Below are 21,096 nucleotides of genomic sequence, written 5' to 3'. Positions count from 1 at the left end.
AGAATTCAGTGTCTCGCTGTGCTTACATGCCTCATTACTGCATTATTATATAAGTCCGCCTACAAAAAGTTTGCGGTTTGACATTTATGCACTTATATAGGAAGGGAGATTGCCTGGGAACAGCACTCACTTGGAGGCAGAGAGGCAAACAGGACTGAGGTGAATCAGTGTGTTCATGTACTGTAGGTGTGTGGGGTGTGTGTGTGTGAAGTGATGCCAACAAAACACAAAGTTAGCCATTTTCAAATTTTGTTTCAAATTAGTGCATTTCCTTCACCTGTATGGAAGTCCTGGACACCCACCAACCTCTTTATTAGCTTATTCATACAATTATCCGATCGGCCCATCATGCTGCTGCGGTGCAATGCATACAATCATGCAGATACATATTCACATTAAACATCAGAATGGGGGTGAAACTATGTGAGTTTCAAACTGCTCATTTAAAGATTGGAAAAACATCTTTAACTGTCCAGTTTGTGTCCAGTGAAGCCTCAGATCCCTGTTGATGACTGACAGGAGTGGGGCTCAATGTTGTCTTCTACTGTTTTAGCATATCCAGCTTAAAATTCAAAGTGCTGTGCTTTTCTGAAATGCTTTTTTGCTTAGTCCTGTTGTAAAGAGTGGTGATTTCAGTTACTGCAGCCTTCCTGCCAGTTGAAACCAGTCTCCTTTTTCTCCTCTGATCTCTCTCATCAATAAGGCATTTTCTCCTGCAGAACTGGCGCTTACTGGATGTGTTTTCTCACCTTCTGGGTAAACTCTAGAGACTGTTGTGTATGGAAATCCTGAAGATCAGCAGCTTCTGAAATACTCAAACCAGCCCATCTGGAACCAACAGTGCCATGATTAAATTCAGTGAGATCACATTTTTCCCCATTCTGATGTTTGATCATTAAATGGAATTCTTGACCTGGATCTGCATGATTTTATGACTTGTCCTGATTGGCTGATTGGATAATTGCATGAATGAGCAGATGTACAGGTGTCTGTATACAATGCTGCTGCGTTTCCACATTTGGTGTCACATTTTCTGATTTGACGTTTCCGAATTCATTGTGTTTTTCATTTTGTTGTTGCGCTTTCTAATTTACTAAAATAAATAAATAAATAAATAGATAAATAAATAAATAAAAATAATAATAATTTACGTTTGTGGATGTCGCTTGTACAAATACTGGCCACTGTATTAATAACTGAAATCAATGTATGTACCCTAAACAGGAACTTGTTCCATGTGATTCACATGGAAATATAAATTCAAACTCAAATGCATCCATGTCTAATTTACATTTAAAACAAACTGCTATGAGAAACCCTTGAGATCCTTCATGTTTTAAAATTCTCAATAGTACTAAATACCCAGAGGATGTGTGGAGGATTTCAGAACTGACGGTTTGCTATCAAAAGGCAGCATCGAGATGCTTTAACTACAGATATTACTGTGTTTCTTTAAATAGACTCACTTATACGCAGTGCTCATGCTGTTGTACTTATACTTAATGCACCCATGCTTTGAGGTGTACATATCTCATTGAACAAACCCCCTGTTCCCTTAGGAAATATGATTTTCTCTATTGTAAGAGCTCAATATTATGCAAATTACCATGCAGATGAGCCATTGTGTAATATGAGGATGAGGACAAAGCGCTGATCATCTCTTCTCTCTTTTTTTTTCTTTCTTTCCTTTTTTTTTTTAGACTTTCAATAATTTGCACAAATCACTCAAAGACTAGCAATAAATCTTATTAAACCCATAATCCGGCATTGTTCATTCTGTAGAGAGTAGCAGGAGGCGGCCTTGCTCCCCCTGTGATGTGGAGAGGCATCGTTTTGATTACATTTCTGCTTCCTGGCTCGATGCCTCGGTTTTTAGGCTCTGCGTTTATGCAGTCGAAGCCATCACTTGAAAGATGAAACCAGGCCAATGGCAAACAAAGGTTGTTTACCGAAGCATTGGCGTACCTTCATGCACTCAGTGTGTACAGAGTGTTATTGGTCGACGTTGCATTCTTACATGGTTAGCTTAACAGCCTGATTTATTTTTCATGAAGTTTCAGGACAACACTGTGGCGCTATTGCTCAGCACCGGTAATAATATGTGTTCGTTGCGTATATTTTCATGTTTATGAGGATATATTGTGAAAAAAAAAAAAATTCTGGCATCTCAGGATCTGACTCAGTGCTTTTTTTTCCTGTAAATATGAGGCTGTGTATCAGAAATAGGGCTTTGCTCCACCTGCATTCTGTTTGGCACTGAACTTGATCTCAGGTCTTGTCCAGATTAAAACAGTGTCCTCTAGAGTGTGTGTATATCATGAGGGATGTGAGGATGATTCGCGGCTGCTGTATAAATAAATCCTGCAGGACAGCTCTGGGAATTTGCATCTGCAGCCCATGGTTCTTAGAGGACTCGTTCCTACCTCCTCCTCATTCCTGTACCTGCCTACATGTGCTTTTCATTGCGTTTCTACATCAATATCGTGTCTTAGTTTCTAAATGTAATGGCAAGCAGGACATTATTTTCAAAGTGACAAACTGCTGACAGGCTTTTTTTAAATTATTTTTTTTACCTCAACTGACTTAAGTCATTTGCCATGCCTTAAGTGAAAATAAAATAATAAATATTACAACCAGGTTGTGATGATTATGCACATTTCAGGTTATGAGGGGAAAAGAAAATGTTTTATAATTGACCCAGGCTTTCCCACTCCAGCCTGCCTTTTTCGTCTGACTGACTGATTGTTTGATTGACTGACTGTCTGACTGGCTATGTTTACATGCATATCAGTTTTCCGATATTACTGGGAGTCATGTAAGTGCTGCAATCCGATTGCCCGTTTCAGATTAAGACAATATTCTGATTCCCACCACTGGAATATGTCTGTTTTAAATGGAAGTTTGTTGCATGTAAACGCCTTATTCAGAAAATCCACTGAAAGGAGATATGTGTGCACTCTTAGTCCGCAAGGAATTGTGGCTGCTTACAGATGCTTAGTTGTAGGCTTCGTATTTAGGAATGGCAACTCAGGCATACTTACTACAACCATGTATGCAGGAATATATTACGATGCCTGTACGCATATAAATATCATAATCGGAATATGGCTGCACGGAATTTGATGCACATTTAAACGTAGTCACTGACTATGTGATTTATTAACTGGCTGATTCACTGACTGATTCAATTACTGATTCAATGACTGACAGACATGTACACTAGGTGTTATAATGCATGAGTATAATGTAAATAATGCATACTCATACACAGTTCCAACAAGTCCACCTCTTGCGTTAGAATTCTTACTAGTTCTTACATACAGTCTGTTGAGTTTGAACCATTTAAGAAACTAGGTTTTGGAAAATACAAATAAATATCCAGCAAATATACTGTATTTACCACGTTTCTCTGTCCTTGCAGGGTTTTTTTTAGATTTTTTTTTGTTGTTTGTTTGATTGGTTGGCTGGTTATCTTTCTTCCATTCTCAATAGGAGAATCTAAATCACAGAATTGTCACAGAAAGGAACTAAAAGAAGTGCAGTGAAAGAAATGAGAGGCACCCTGTCTTTCCTTCAGTCATTTTGCTGCACTAGACTCTTTTACTTTCTCCTGCTGCTGTAGTTAAAGAGACACAGTCCACAGGGACACATGCCATTTCTTGTAGAGATCTAATCCATTTGAATGAATAGCTCATAAAATGTGCAGAGACACCTGAGTATCTTTTTTTTTTTTTTTTTTAGCTCTCATTGTTACAGCACTCCCGGATAAAGTAAGCCACTATTGACCTCGCTAACATGCTAAAAATCACAATTACCTGCATTTTCTCACTTGTTTACCTTCCACACTATTATTTTGTTTGGTAAAAACCTCATCAACGAGGTGTCTTTTGTTTCCTGGCGCCCGTTCTCTTTATCGTCCTCCTCTCTTGGCACAATATAAAAAAAAGTGGAGCTTTTTTCTCTGTCACTATGTCATTCAGTTTTGTTTATCAGAGGGAATGTAATAACCTTTGCCGTGCAGCCCTTCTGCCACTCAGGATGTGATTGCTGATTGATGAGAGCCCACTGTTTATCTAATATTTTCGTATGCACTCGAATACACACGAACACATTCTCATTTTGGAGTGTATACAAGCGGGCATCAGTTCCCAATCATCTTTTGTTCTTGTGGGTTCTTTTCATGCAGGACGTCTGTGAACACTCATGTATTCCAACCAGATCCGTAGTTTTTTTTTTCCCAGTCAAAACTGAGGTACGACATCAACTGTTTTTTTGAACATATGAGTACAATATGGTGCTTGTACTTGAACTGGTAAAAAAGATTCAAACGTCTGATACCACATATATGTGCTACTGTATCTTCTTACAATCCAAATCATCTGATATAACATCTTATACTGTTTGCACAATATCTTTAATCGTGAGCATGAGGGTGGCCAACATGTGCATGCAGAGCAGTATTAGAATTAAAAAAGACTGCAAGGTGCTGAAAATTGAGTACACATAAAGGTATTTGTAAGCGTTGAGCAGAGAAACAAGAGTGCAGAGAAACTGTAACACTTCAGTTCAGCGAGCACTAAGCACTGAGACATGAACACTCCTCAGTCCCCTCAGAAATGAACACAAAATCAGCAAACTCCGCAATATTCGGAGGATCCTGCAGTTTTTCAGAATTACCGCAGATTTTCTGCAGATTTGGGCCGAGACGCGCCAAGTGACGTCATCACAAAGCTCAATCAGCCAAAGCCAAAATCATGAGTACAGCTAAAAGGTCTCATTTAAAAAAACAAGCAATCACTGTGAAAGACCATGCAAAACAATTTCGTGCAATTGCAATTTCACTAATTCAAGTAGTTTTCCAGAAAAAAAGCACAAAAAACCTATTATACTGCAAATTTTTGAAAAAAGCCGCAGCAAAATCAAGCATTTTTGCCCACAACAATCACAAAAAAACTCGGTGAAATCCTGTACGGACTGACTTCTTGGCATTATATGCTCATTTTTAATGACCATGCCCACTGATATGGCTCTGAACATGTAGGTTGGCCATCCTCTTAAACAGAATTGATAACATCTTTGCTAGCATCACACATTATCCAGAAATCAACATAAACAGACACAAATAAAATGTTCCATGATATCCCTGATAGATTTATCAAAAGTAGGTTACTCATCTCTGCTTTGCTATCAACGAGTACAAGAAAACATGTACTCCCACTTGTGCTCAGTCTGATTAAAAAAATAGTGTTGAGGCATGATTAGTTCAGACAATATTTTCTGTTGAATCCCTCAGGGTTTGATGTGAGGCCCATTCAAGTTTAAGCATTTTTCCTCTTTGAGATCGCCACACTTTGCTTTGACATCAGTTACTATCTACTACCTTCTGTAGCATCTTCTTACTGCTTCCATCTTTTATCCATCCATCCATTTTCCCTACTGCTTATCTTACACGTGGTCGCAGAGGAGCCTGGAACCTATCCCAGGGAAGTCGGGGTACAACAGGGTGCCAACTCATGACAGAGCACAATTACACCCATATATTTACACACTACAGACATTTTGGAAATGACAATCAGCTTACAATGCAAGTCTTTGGACTGAGGGAGGAAACCAGAGAACCCTGATTAAGCCCTCAAAGCATGAGGAAAAAATGCAAAATCTACATACATAGGTTGGAGATGGGACTCGAACCCCCAACCTTTGAGGTGCTTGTAAGTCCTTGTAAGAACCTTATAAGTCCTACATTTAACAATGTCATGGTCCTCCATAGAGATGGGCAGTGACGTGTTTATTTAAAAAATATATATATATAAAAATAATAAAAAATAATAATATAAGCATTAACTTGCCATTTTTCCTTTGTTTTTCCTCACAGCTTGGATCTTTATGGTTGTTTTTAAGCCTTTAATACAGACAATAGCATCCAGCATCTAGCTGCGTAAACGACATTCCAAATATCGACTTGCTTTTAGTTCTTGATCTTTGTGGCTTTGCCTGCTTGTAAACTCACACCGAGATTGTGCGAAAATCCTGGCGAGCCTGTGTTCCAAAGTTTCACACTTATGAAGCTGAGCAGATGGCTGTAATAAACATTGTGTCTGAACACAACGATGCCAGAGAGTTCCTTGGGCAAAGTGGTGTTAGCTGTATAACAACCCTACAGCCAAATGAGCCTTTCTGAGGGCCTAGGTTACACGCTTGTACATGAAGGACTACTTTTTCTTTGATCGCCCTTCAAAAACATACTTCAAGAGCTATCTTTCTGAAGAGATGCAACAAGTGTGTCAGTTGCATAGAGTGCAGTAATGGCTCTAATGCGTTGGGTCAACATTTCTATACATTGTGCATGAAGTTAGTGCTGGAGATAGTCGCGTTACATGGTCAGGGACTAAATTACAATGTTTAATCCTAATTTTAGGACAGTCTTCTTAAACAAAACAAGACCAACTGGTTTATTTACATACAGAGTAATGAGCCTTAGCAACAGTAACCTAAATGCCTACTTGTTCCTGAAGACCAAGTATGTGCCTGTGTTTTACATCCAGCTTTTGTCTAAGCGAGTTTGTGTATTTTATAACCTTTATGGACAGATGGAACCCCTCAAGAGGGTAAAGTGCACTTAATTTCACACTTGAAAGAAGGGTTGCACTAGCGAGAGCTACCAAAGCAAAATTAATTAAACAACACAGGTCTCTAGCTACTTAACATCTGTGCTCGGTGAGTAAATATTACCCCGTGCCCTCGAATAGTTTAGCCTGTGCATTCGTTTTATTCCTAATTCCTCTGTGTGCAGTGATCGAGCAATTATAAGTCGATGCGCTGCTAGTTTGCTGGTGCTAGCTGTAGGCATGGAACCAGGCATGCGGTTTCTCAGAGACCGAGGGGTTACTCAGGCCATTCCACATAGGATTGCAAGGCCAGAATGAATTGTGTGAGGGAATCAACGCTTGGAATTTAATGCTTCTTCCTTGCTAGCAAAGTGTACAAAAAGTCTGATGATGATGCATTGCCTAACAGTATGGTCAGTAGGGCTACTGTATAAAGAGTTTATTTTCTCAATTCTTACATTTGAGAAGATGTTTTAGAAAAAGAAGATGACTAATTCCATTATGTTACATTGTCAGAACGGTATGTACAAACTCTTGAATATAAGCACAGCATATGAACTCACAGGAGCTTGTATATATATATATACACATATATACATATATACATATACATATACATATAACACATGCTTTCACTTTAATAATGGTGTCAATCCAGTCAGATAAAAATGCCAGCAGTGTCTCGAGAGTACTTGTCAAATTTAGCTCGCTCCTCAACTAACTGGGTTGTGATTCAGAGTTTCATAAAACACAAAATGTTGCACATAAAAAAAAAGACTCAGTCTCACCAATGACTCACTGATGGACAATGAATTATCCACCTCTATGCTATATGTTACATCGTTGATGTGACTCATTTCTTGTCCAGGGTGATTTTCTTTGGGTCACACTACTTACATAATATACTTACAGTGCCTTGCATAAGTATTCACCCCTTTGGACATTTCCACATTGCAACCTTGAACTGTGTCATGTAAGCAGGGCGAAGACGGACTGAGACAGATGCAATCACAGTAAAAAGCTTTATTAAAGAGACAGGCGGACAAATCCAAAAAAAACAAGAGGGAAGTTCAGAGTCAAAAAATAGGAAATGGTCAGGCAAATGGCAAACAGACTTAACAAGGCAAGGCAAAAACACGTGGATTGAAAAATGGGCTATGAGAAAAAAACCAAACAAGGTTTGGTAACGACAGAGACAAAAAGGCAACTGAGCGTGTACTTCATAAGGAGACAAAAAAAAAAACATGGGGGTATACAGTGAGGGAAATAAGTATTGGATGCGTCAACATTTTTTTCAGTAAATATATTTCCAATGACGTTATTCACATGACATTTTCACCAGATATCAGTGTTAACTCAAGAAATCTGGAAATATAAAGATTCACAACATTAAAGTCCATAAATAAAGTTATGTGTAATAAAGTGGAATGACACAGGAAAGAAGTATTGAACACGCTAAGAAAAAGCAGTTCTCCAAGTCAAGGTAAGGCAAGGAACCAGTTGAAATCCGTAAATAGATAGAAAGTAATTATACCTCCTATCTGGGCAAATTAATATCAGCTGGGTTAGTAAATTGATGGTCTGTAAAAAGGCATTTCGTTACCAAGGTGTCACACAAGAAGCATCTCATGATGGCTAAAAGCAAAGAGCTCTCCCAAGACCTTCATAACCTTATTTTTGCAAAACATATTGATGGAATCGGATACAGACATGATGTTTCTAAACTTCTGAATCTTCCAGTAAGCACCATTGAGGCCATTATCCGCAAGTGGAAACAACATCACTCCGTCATCAACCAGCCACGCACAGGAACTCCTCACAAGATTTCTGACCAGGGAGTCAGAAGAGTAGCCAAGGACCACTCGGAAAGAGCGCCAGAAACACTTGGAGGCAGCAGGTGCCATTGTCACAAAGAAAACAATAAGCAATGCACTCCATTGCTCATGCTCACGCCGCAAGACTCCGTTACTAAAGAAAAGGCATGTCGAAGCTGGTTTAAAGTTTGCTACAACTTATTTGGACAAGCTTATGAAATACTCGGAGAGTGTAGTATGGTCAGACGAGAGCAAAATTGTACTTTTTGGCTGTCATACTACACACCATGTTTGGAGAAGTAATGGCACTGCACATCACCCTAAAAACACTTTACCAACAGTGAAGTTTGGAGGTGGAAGCATCATGGTGTGGGGCTGCTTTTTATCGCATGGTACTGGCAGACTTCATATGATTGAAGGAATGATGAATGGAGCACTTTACTGGGAGATTCTTGAGAAGAATCTGCTGCCATCCACCAAGATGATGAAGATGAGACGTGGGTGGACCTTCCAGCAGGACAACGATCCAAAGCATACAGCAAACGAAACTCTCCAATTGGTCTCAGAGAAAAAAAAAAATCAGGGTGTTAAAATGGACCAGTCACTCACCTGACTTGAATCCAAATGAACATTTGTGGAAAGAGCTAAAGATAAAGGTTAACAAGAGGGCCCCCCAGAATCTTCAAGATTTAAAGACAATATGTTTAGAAGAATGGGCTAAAATCACACCTGAATACTGCGGCAGATTGATTTCTTCATACAGGAAGCATCTTGAAGCTGTCATTACAAACAAAGGCTCCTCCACTAAGCATTAAATAAATTTCACTTAGCGGGTTCAATACTTTTTTCCTGTGCCATTCCTCTTTATTACACATAACTTCATTTATGGACTCAAGCTTGGATTTCTTTATATGTGTGAATTTCTTGAGTTAATACCAAGGTCTGGTGAAAATTTCATGTGAATAGCCTCATTGGAAATATATTTACTGAAAAAAATGTTGGTGCGTCCAATACTTATTTCCCCCACTGTAAATATACAAAGTAATCAAGGGAGAAACAGATACATCTGAGTATGATTAGGACACTTGAGGGAAAACAACCACACAACATGGGTGGAGACAGGACAGAAACCAAAACACACATGGAAATGTAAATAAAGACAAAAATCTGGAGGCATGCACTGTTGCGCTGCCGGTAGCTTAACCATGCTGAGTCTCAAAGGGGAAATATCTGAGAAACTGAAATACACATATTTGGGGTTGTATGTCATGAATCCACACAAAATAGCTCATAATAATGACGTGGGGGAAAACCTACACTACCGGTCAAAAGTTTGGAGACACTAAACTGAAATGTTTCTCATGATCTTAAAAACCTTTTGATCTGAAGGTGTATGATTAAATGTTTGAAATCGGTGTCGTAGACAAAAAACTATAGTCGTGCCAATGTATTCTTTTCTTTCATAAGAAAACTAACATTTTATTTACAAATGAATATTTTTTTTTACATGGATGACTCTGAGCGAAGTATTCTGAAAAGCAGCCGATAAGAGTCTGGCGTAGGTGTGAACTCCTTTAATACTGTTTAAAAAGCATCTCAAAGAAATTCCTCAGGAAATCGGGTGAGAAAATGCCAAGAATACATTTCTGCAAATTCTAGGCAAAAAGGGTGTTTACTTTGAAGATGCTAAAATACTAAATTCTTAGGATTTATTTAGGATTTTTTTTATCACAACATAATTCCCATAGTTCCGTTTGTGTTACTCCAGAGTTTTTATGACTTTATTATTATTCTAAAATAAAATAAAAATAAAAAGATAGAATGAGTGTTTCTAAACATTTGACCGGTAGTGTACATTATTTGCAACATTATTTCTCAATAAAAAGCATAAATGTTGTGATTGCATAAGTATTTGCCAATACGTATGTGGCTAAATGTGATTCTGCAAAGGGGTGAATACTTATGCAACTGTATTTTTATTTACTTCACCTGCGTCAAAATACAAAATATTTTTTGCACCTTCAAATGTTAGGCATATTGTGTAAATGAAATTGAAAAAAAAAAAAATCCAATTACAAGACTGGAGATGCATCAGAAACCATGTGCAAGATGTTTTGTTGTTGTTGTTGTTGTTGTTGTTGTTTTCTGTTTACAACAATGGCCAAATTCAGAAATACACTAGACAAAGGACAAATTTGAAAAATGGTCAAAACAAGGAAATAGCAACTACAGAATACAAGGCTCCTATCTTACATGACCATTCAAGTTGGCAAGACGTCACAGTGATAGTGCTTGATCTGGCTAAACAGGGAAGAGGTTAATAGGTGATGAAGAAGGAGTTAGTATTCATGGGAGCATGACCCCTGCTGGCATGGAGGTGCAATGTCCTGGGTGGACGGATGTGACACCGTCATTGACGTATCAGTTAAACAAACAAAACCTGACTCAGATTTGTGTCACATCTAGCTAGCATGCCTATAAATATATCCAAAAAAATGCAGAGGCCATTCACAGGGAAAAAGTAATCACAGCTATGAAGACATATTTACAGCGGCAGTGAATAGGATAAGCAGAGAAAAACCTTCTGGAAATCCATTCTCATTCAACTACTTCTTGGGCTTCAAATTGAGTGCTGACGCTCCCATTAAAATGCTGTCAGTCTCACCCATTTCCTCTGTCTGTCTCTTAATATGTCTGCCAGAAACTCAGTCATTCAGATGCTAAACAGACTTTCTTTCTTTCCCCGCGGAAATAAGCAGATAAGCATAGTGTTCCACGAGCTTGTCAGGAACGTAAAAGGAGACAAAATGAGTGAGTGGTGCCTTAGCTGTGAATTAGACCTCACCTTCTGAGTACCTCGTCACAATTCATTACCTCCTGCAGAGCCACGGACTGTTTAGCCACAAACAATTTCCATCTGAAGCATCAGTCATGATTAGTGTGCTGTGTTATAGTGAGCTACGTGCCTAATGCTACATAAGTAGGCACGTGCTGAATTCACCATATCTTCCTGCAGTTCTTGCCTGTTTTCCTACTGAAGCTAAGCAGGGTTGAGCCTGACCCGTACCTGGATGGGAGACCTCTTGGGGAAAACTAAGGTTGCTGCTGGAAGTGGTATTAGTGAGGCCAGCACGGGGCGCTCACCCTGTGGTCTGTGTAGGGCCTGATGCCCCAGGTGGGCACTATACTGTAAAAACAGCACGGTCTTTCAGATGAAACGTTAAACCAAGTTCCTGACTCTCTGTGGTCATTAAAAATCCCACGACACTTCTCGTAAAAGAGTAGGGGTATAACCCTGGTGTCCTGGCGAAATTCCCCCATTGGTCGTTCTCTATCACGGCCCCCTAATAATCTCCATCTCTGAATTGGCTACTTCACTCTCTCCACTCCACTAATATCAGGTGTGTGGTGGGCGTTCTGGTGCACTATGGCTGCCGTCACATCATACAGGTGGATGCTACACACTAGTGATGGTTGAGGAGATCCCCCCATACTATGTAAAGCGCTTTGAGTGTCTAGAAAAGCGCTATGTAAATGTAACTGTAACTAACTAAGTTTTACTGAGGCACTTCGAATTTTTCCCTCCACTGGTTAGTGATAATAAAGCTAAATAGATCAATGAGGTAATTGCTTGCCTGCAGAAGAAGATATTCTTATGTAGTGGATCTCTGACTCTGCTACTGTATCCTATTTGAGGTTTAATGTATGTATGAGTTGGAATTTTTTTGTAGTTTTTATATGCGCAAAGCACCTCCAACTAATAAAAAAGGATGACTATCTCAGCATTCAACAGTGTATGATTAACCACATCCTCTCCAAGCCTCTCCTGTGTGTTCTATTGCTGCATTCATTCATGTTGAAATTTAACTTGCATTAAGGCCAATATTTTCATCCAAGAAGGAAACGGAATAAAAACAACAACAACAATAATTGCTTCACAAAAATTATCATTTAATATTATGAATGCAGAAAGAAAGGAAGGAAGGAAGGAAGAGTATGTAAAGAAGGAAGAGTACGGAAGAAATTAAGGGAGAAAACAAATGAAGGAAGAGTAAGGAAGGAAGGAAAGAAGAGTAATAAAGGAAGGAAGGAAGATTAGTGAAGGATGGAAGGAAGTAAAGAAGGAAGAGTAATGAAGAAAATAAGAAATGAAGGGAGAAAATAGAGGAAGGAAGGAAGAATTGCAAATAAAATTTGTAAAAATGAAGAAAAACCACCTACAATACAGAGCTGTAATTATTACAGTTGCTGAAGCTCTTCTTCGGACTTGTTTTCAGTTTCTTAAAACATTTTTTTTTTTTTAAATCAGAACATCCATTTTATAAACAAAGTTATACAAATGTTTAACATCCATGTTGATCCCAAAACTCAACGTCCCCCTTTTTATGTCCTTTCCCTTACCAGGTTACAGATGGAGGCACAATTAAACAGAAGATTTTCACTTATGATGCCATGTTTAATACCAATTACTCCCACATGGAGGACTATCGCAGGAGAGAAGACCTGGTGTATCAGTCAACAGTTCGGTAAGATGCCTGTATTAGTAGAATTATTACTCTATATCACCTACATTTCACTCAGAATAGATAGCAAGAGTTTATCATTAGGTTTCGAGGAGAACCAAATGTCCTTAGACAAGTAAAAAAAATATGACAGTGTACTCTCTATAGTATTGTCTCAGCATTTCCTGAAATATATCTGAATAGACATTTAGACTTTGTGATGGGAACTTGTTTTCTGAGTGCAACCTAAACTTTACCTGAGGCTATACAGCCCGCGAGTTGTTGTTGTTGTGGGTTTTTTTTTTTTTCTTCTTCAGCCGAAGTGAGAAAGTTGGCAATAAAGACAGGAAATGGAGTGAGTGTGTGTTCCAGAACTGTCTTGGACAGTCAATAAAATATTATTTTACTAACAATACTGCAAACTGATTTCCTGTGACATAAATAATAATAATAAAAAAGGCATGCAGCTTATTTTACTTTAAAAATCAACATGGCGTTTTCATTTGTCTGAGCCAGAAGAAGTTTGTTTTAGTAGCGGTGAAAAACCCATAAAAAGCCATCTGACTTTGTCCTAAAAGTAATCGCACTTTTTCTGTAGCTGAATATCAAATGTAATACTATTGGGCATCTAGTGCAGTAAGTAGAGTCTACGCCAACTTGATGTCAGATTTTACGTGGATCACTGATGTAAATTCAAGCTAAATATCAACAGTAAATGCCATTGTGTGTAAATAAATGAAAATGAACCTAAAACATTAAATTGAATAATAAAATTGTGATTTCTAGCCCCGCCTCCTTGGCCCTGACTATCTAGTAGCTGGTAACTGACATTTGTCAACATGAATGGGATTTCAGTATCTGACTGTGAATTAACCCTATATTCACACTCGAAAATGACAAAGTGGCAAAAAATTGTTTATTTTCTCCGTACGTGAACATGGAACAGCGATATTAGCAATAGTTGCTTTGATTTGAGATTTTCTCAATTCTACGCAAATTAGATAAGATGTAGTAAAGCGACATTCAAACAGTTCCCTCAGACAATTCCTTAGACGGATCCTATGGTGTATGTGGTCCAACTTTTCTTCAGTACCCCACCGACAACTTTCATTCCTAGGTCCAATTTACATTTTGATGCACAAAAACTTGCACATGGTTTCAAAAAAAATTAAGCTTGCAATGAAATATCCATCCAGACATAGCTGGCGAGTGTACTGTATGTAGGTAGCGTGCTCTGCTAATCTGCTAACAAAGCTAATACGAAGCCTAGCATGTAATGTGTAAGTCAAACAAAGTTTCAGACTGATTAATACGTGTTATTTATTCTGTTTGACTAGTTTGCTTTAGAATATATATATATATATATATATATATATATATATATATATATATATATATATATATATATATATACACACACACACACACACATACATTCCCCTCTGAAACTACTGGAATGGCAAGGCTAATTCAATTCTTTTTGCTGTAGACTGAAGACCTTTGGGTTTGAGATCAAAAGATGAAGATGGGAAGAGAGTTTAGAATTTCAGCTTGCATTTCCCTGTATTTCTGTGTAGATGTGCTAGAACATAGCACATTTTGTATCAGACCACCCAATTTGTAGGTGAGCAAAAATATTGGAATGTGTGACTTGTAGGTGTCCTGTTAGATTGATTGTTTAAACAATAAATAGCTCTGAACATCTACTCTTGGTTTTAGCCTTCAGTTTCACCCGTGAAGACTGCTTTTGTTGTTAAGTAAGGATAAACCAACATGGAAATCAGAGAGCTGTCTAAGGGAGACAAGTGATCCATTTTGAAGCTGAGACAAGAGGGAAAATCAATCAGAGGCACTGCACAAACATTCAGAATAGCTAATACAACAGTTTGGAATGTCCTGAAAAAGAAAGTAACCACTGGTATACTGAGCAACAGACACCGAATGGGTCGAAAAACAAGAAAGAAAACAACAGCAGCTGATGACAAACATTGTGAGAGCTGTGAAGAAAAACCCAAAAACAACAGTTAGTGACATCATCAAGAACCTCCACAGGGCAGGGGTGAAGGTATCAGAATTCACCCTTTGAAAAATACTTTGAGAGCAAAAATAGAGAAGCCATACAATACCACAAGATGCAAACCACTCATCAGCAGTAAGAATCAGAAAGTCAGATTAGGAATTTGAAAAGAAATACAAACTTGCCACACAAGTTTTGGAACCAACATTAACCTCTACTAAAGTGATGGAAAGGCCAAAGTGTGGAGAAAGAACGGAGCTGCTCATGATCCAAAGCATACAAGCTCATCTGTGAAACATGGTGGAGGTAGTGTCATGGCTTGGGCTTGCATGGCTGCATTTGAAATAGGCTCATTAATCTTTATTGAAGATGGAACTCATGATGGTAGCAGAATGAATTCAGAAGTTTATAGGAACATTTGGGGGGGGGGGGGGGGGAGTGCTGGACAGTAGATAATATAAGACAGAAATGTCTTCTCATTGAGTAGTTTGAACATCAGCCAAAATTCTGTAGTTAAATCATTTCAGACATTCATAATTGCTATGCTTAATCTCACGTATATGTTAATAATGTAAATCCAGGGATTTACATATGTTAATAATGTAAATAATGTAAATTCAGGGATCTTACTTCTCAACAGCACTAATTGTCCTTATACCTGGCTACACTCCTGAATTATTTTTATTCAAAAGTAAATGGAAATTAGATTTTAACATACTGTAGGATGTGATTACTGCCCCCTGCTGGTGTGGAGAGTTGTTTCCTTTCACGCAGGCACAGACTGGAGGTAAGTGTCGTACAATTTTTGCTGTGTTTTATTGCTTATTAACTTTCCACCAAATATGATGATCATTATCGTTGTGGTTGCCATCATATTTTTGACATCAGTGACAGAGACAGAAAGACAGAGACATCTTGTGAAGATGTCCTTGATTACAAGCTACATCTCAGACTCATTTCCTGATCTCGCACTAGCTTACTAGCCACACATCTCCTGACCCCTAAACCTTATTTTTCTTCAAATCTGTGTGAGCAGATATTGCTTTCACGTTCAATACTGAGCCTCCTCTGAAACATGAGACACACACACACACATACACACACACATACACTTACACTAAGATGAATGAACACTCCTACCCAGCAGGAAGTAAATTGACAGCCACACCATAAGAAGCAGCAGGAGACCACCTGCACTGACCTGTCTATCTCACATAATGCTCAGCTTGGAAGAGTCAAGCAGAGACTTCTCACGATTCTACACACACACACTCACACTTCGAAACATCACACAGTGATATCACAAGCACGTCGAGCAGATATTTCACAGGCGTTATTTCTCATCCTCACCCCTGAGCCACATGAGCACGAGGTCTCCGACTAATTCACCTTCTTGCCCCGAAATGAAAGTGTGAGAGACAGAGACTAAGAGAGAGAGACAAAGTGAGAGGACGTGATATGTATATACAGCAAGCTAAGGGTACAGTCAGAACAGGTTCTTCAAAACCAACCAGTCGAAAATTGTAAAATTTTCAACATTTTTGATGAGCTTATGCCAACGGTAGCCTCAGATTCCTGGTTCTTGGCTGACAGGAGTGGAAACTAATGGGGGCTTCTCCTATTGTAGAACATCCACCTCAAGGTTTGACACGTGGTTCATTCTGAGATACTTTTCAGCTCAACACAGTAATAAGTGGTTACTCGAGTTATTGTAGCTATCCTGTCTGGTCGAACCAGTCTGGCCATTGTCCTCCTGTACATAGTATGTTTAATGCTACATTAACTCAAATAACCACTCTTTACAACAAAGGTGAGCTGAAAAGCATCTCAGAACACACGCCACCCGAACCATGAACCTTATATACAAGTTCATACAGGAACTTTTGTGGAGTTATTTTTGTGATTGTTGCAGCCAAAAATGCTTGATTTTGTTGTGGCTTTTTTCAAAAGTTGAGATCCAAATTTGAGTTGTTTGTGCTTTTTTTTTTTTTTTGCAGAAGACTACATTTACATTTATTCACTTAGCAGACGCTTTTATCCAAAGTGACTTACAAATGAGGAAATACAAGCAAAGTGATGTATCAAGCGGAGAACAATACAAGTATTACTAACATACAAGATTTTTGAGTTCCAGAAAAGCAAAGTACGCAGAGTAGAGGTGTACGAGCGAGAGAAGTTGTTTTTTAAAGGATAATGTGGGGTTGGCGTTTTAGGGGTTAGTTATGTGTTCACGGAAGAGGCGGGTCTTTAGCTGGTTTTTGAAGATAGTGACAGATTCTGCAGTCCGGATTGAGGTTGGAAGTTCATTCCACCACTGGGGGACAGCTAGTGTGAAGGTTCTTGAAAGGAACCTCGAGCCACGCTGAGTAGGCATTACTAAGCGTCGGCCGTTAATCGCTCGCAGATTGCGTGAGGGAACGTAAGCCTTCAGGAGAGAGTTGAGGTAGGAGGGTGCTGTACCAGATAAGGTCTTGTACGTGAGCATCAAGGCCTTGAATTTGATACAGGCAACTACAGGAAGCCAGTGGAGGGAGATGAAGAGAGGTTCAAGACTACTTGAACTGGCAATATTGGAATTACACAAAATTACTTTGCACAGTCTTTTGCAGTGATGTTTGTTGGTAAATGAGACCTTTTAGCTGTACTCATGTTCGAAGAGGGCTTTGGCCGAATACATGCTGTGATGACGCCACATGATGTGTCTTGGCCCAAATCTGCGGAAAATCTGCAGTAATTCTGACAATTTGTGAGCTCCTGCAAATATTTTGGAGTTTCCTCGATTTTGCGTTCATTTCTGTGATCACAGAATCGCAAAATCCTGGGGGGATTGATATACAGTATAGGAGGACAATGGCTAGACTATGCATAATGTCTGGAGGTTTGACATGATATCTGACTTGCTCGTGATAATAGTGAACAGTGATGTTCCTTGCTTTTAGACTTAAACCATCTTGGCATGTCTTTCTGTCATGTCGCGTTTCGTCTCATCTCCTCCTCTTGTTTTGTCCTAGGAGATTTCAGAAATCTCACTGTCATGTCCATGTTTTTTTTTTTTTGGTGATTCAGTTCCTCAGACAGCTCAGTTTCCTGATAAAACCCAAAGTGTCAAACAAGACACTTTTATTCCCTTCAATATTCACAGTGGCGCTAAATGAAAACTCGACGTCTCAAACAACTTCCACCTCTCCTGAGGGAGACAGTGTCGTTGAAGGTGTTTAAAAAATTAATTCCTTCTGTTTTTAATTTTTAATGAGAGTCATAAAGTTGGAGGCATATTGCGTCTCTTTTCTTTATTATATATATTTTTTTCATCCTCAGTCAGGGTGACAGCTAAGCTCTTTGCGGAGCTGCCAAAGCAGGAAGGATAGAGTTCAGAGCTCTGGCTGTCATTCAAAAACAAAAGCAAATCTTCAGAACCTGTTCCCCTTTTTGCCCTCTTTCTGCTCTCATCAGCATGGACACCTCGTCTTCCCACCTGCTCCTCTGAGACAGAGCGGCTTGCGGCGAAATATTCAGCTCACAAGAAAAGTAGTTCCACCCACCCAGGCCCTCCAGGCTACCTTCAGGAGGAGACGGAAGTTCAGTAACACCTCCTCCTTGTCACGTATGACCACCATCTTTCACAGGAATCTCTTGAGTTATAATGATGAGATAGAGCATGTTACAATATGCTGTGTGTCAGGGAATTAATGATTGATGCAACAGACAATGCAAGACAAATCAACTTTATTGTCTTTGATGTATGTGAATTATAATGGAAATATTGACGACTGTAATAGTATTATTCCCCTTTTCCACTGCAGGAGCATTTACACAAGAAATATCATATTCGTCCAAATGTTTGGGTCGTATGAGAGCGCTTGCGTTTGTGTAAATGTATGTAAATATAAGGAAGCTCATTAATATAAACCTCAACGGATAGGCTTCAAATCGTATGTTCCTGTGAACTCCTGAATTCATTCTGCTGCTACCATCATGAGTTACATCATCAATAAAGATTTGTGAGAATGTTCCAGAAGCAGTCATGCAAGCCCAAGCCATGACACTACCTCCACCACGTTTCACAGATGAGCTTGTATGTTTGGGATCGTCTCTGCTGCCAGGATCCAGAGGGAACTAAGAAATGTGAACATATTATTATTAACGTTGTTGTTGTTCTTATAAACTTTTATGTTTTATTTTTCTGTGTACTGCTTATTTTGTGTACAGTGCTTTGAGAAGTTGTTTTAAAGGCACTTTATAAAATAAAGTTTATTATTATTATTATTATTATTATTATTATTATTATTATTATTATTATATCATGATCAGATCCTTTCTTTCCCCACACTTTAGCCTTTCCATCACTTTGGTAGAGGTTCATCTTGGTTCCAGAACTTTCGTGGCTCATCTCTGTATTTCTCTCCAAATTCAAATTTTTCTTTTTGATTCTTACTGCTGTATTTCTGCTCTCAAAGTTTTCTTCGAACGATGGATTGTGATACCTTCACCCTACCCTGTGGAGGTTGCTGTTGATGTCACTGACTGTTGTTTTGGGGGGTTTCTTCACACACAGCTCTCACAATGTTTCTGACATCAACTGCTGTTTTCCTTGGCCGACCTGTTCCATCTCTGGTTCTTAGTACACCAGTGGTTTCTTTCTTTTTCAGAACATTCCAGATTGTAGTGGCACTACAACATGTTTGTGCAATGGCTCTGATTGATTTTCCCTCTTTTCTCAGCTTCAGAATAGCTTGCTTTTCTCCCATAGACAGCTCTCTGGTCTTCATGATAGTTTATCCTTTTTGACAACAAATGCACTCTTCACAGGCAAATGTCTTCAATCTATAGTGAAAACAACAGAATTGGCCTTGCTGTTCCAATACTTTTGGAGTGGGCTTTATATAGTAGAGGAGGTGGTGGGTGCTAAAGTTACAGCATTGAGGTGTGTCACATCACCATATTTAATTATAGTTGCATAACAAATAAACACTCAGTGGAATCTGGAGCATTTTTGCAAGGAAGCGTGAAATAATAATTGCCAAATCAAATCTTGCCCCAAAACACTGAGTGATTTATTACAAGCAAAAGGTGATTTAGCAAAGTATTGTTTAAGGGGTGTGCACATTTTTGCAACCAGCTTATTGTAAGAATTCTGTGTTTTTTTTCTCCCCTAAAACATTTCCGTTTGTTTTTGTCAGTAGCTATATCACATTAAATGTGGGAAAGGGGATGTGTAGAATTTTTATATCCACTGTAGGTTTTGCAAAAGTCAATAAGGAGTAGGATGTATTTTCTTTTTCTGGTTGTCTGCAGGACAGCTACGAATAAAAAGCTAATAGCCCAGACATGAAATCTGGGAATCCATACAACTGATTTGACCTCTGATTTTAAACTCTCAGTTTCTCTCAAGCACATGTAAAGACCAGCGTTTATGCACATGGGTCCTGTCAGAGTTAGTTAGCGGAGTACTCAGTCAGCTTGTTCATGGTTTTCCGTTTGAAATGAGTTCTGTCTGAGCAAAACACCCTCCAAATGCCCTTATTAAATATACAAGAAGACAGGAATATTTTGTGACCGCAGGAAATTTGGCTCAGCATTTGATATTTGCCCGACATTCAACAGCGAAGGTTGTTAAAAATAACCAAATGGACACACTGTCCATCAGTACATCAGCTATATTGCCTTTACTCATCTTCTAATGTTCTCTTATGTTTTATATTTCAAGCCTCCACCTTGGAAGAACTGCATAAGTTTTATTTAAGCTTTTCTTGGGCTGTATGTCTGATGAATATTAAGCACTCCGTTCTAATAAAGGTGTACACGAATGGTTTTATTCCGCTGGAGCTCTCAGTCGGATTATTAATGGAATATGAAGATAGTATAAATGTAACTATTTAAAAATTGCATTTAAAGGTCGCACCTTTAACCTTACCTTTCAGTACACTGGTGTTCCATTCGACCCAGGGAATTTAAATCAACTTATCGGACATTTTCAATCAGTATAAACAAACAAATTATTTTATTGCTGCAAGTCTGTTATAATATTAGTCAGGACACTGTTGGGTGTCTGTATGAAGAGTATCGTAACTCTGTGTTTAACTGCTGTTGAGCAGGGGGATGGGAAAGGGGAGGGGTGTGAGCCCACTGCTGGGCAAACAAGTCACACATCTCCA

General features: G+C 38.8%; 1 protein-coding gene across 1 annotated transcript in view; it reads left to right on the top strand.

Annotated features, from left to right (window-relative positions):
* The window catches only part of igsf21a (immunoglobin superfamily, member 21a), a 268,718-nt gene that overhangs the window by 147,703 nt on the left and 99,919 nt on the right, over positions 1 to 21,096 (top strand). The window contains exon 3 of the mRNA XM_017450972.2: positions 12,827 to 12,948. Coding sequence (XP_017306461.1) covers positions 12,827 to 12,948 — 122 coding nt within the window. The remainder of the gene's footprint in view (positions 1 to 12,826; positions 12,949 to 21,096) is intronic.

This window comes from Ictalurus punctatus, chromosome 21 (assembly GCF_001660625.3).
Source record: "Ictalurus punctatus breed USDA103 chromosome 21, Coco_2.0, whole genome shotgun sequence".
Lineage (NCBI taxonomy): Eukaryota > Metazoa > Chordata > Actinopteri > Siluriformes > Ictaluridae > Ictalurus > Ictalurus punctatus.
The sequence above is the reverse complement of the archived record's forward strand: the minus strand, read 5'-3'. Positions and strand labels throughout refer to the sequence as shown.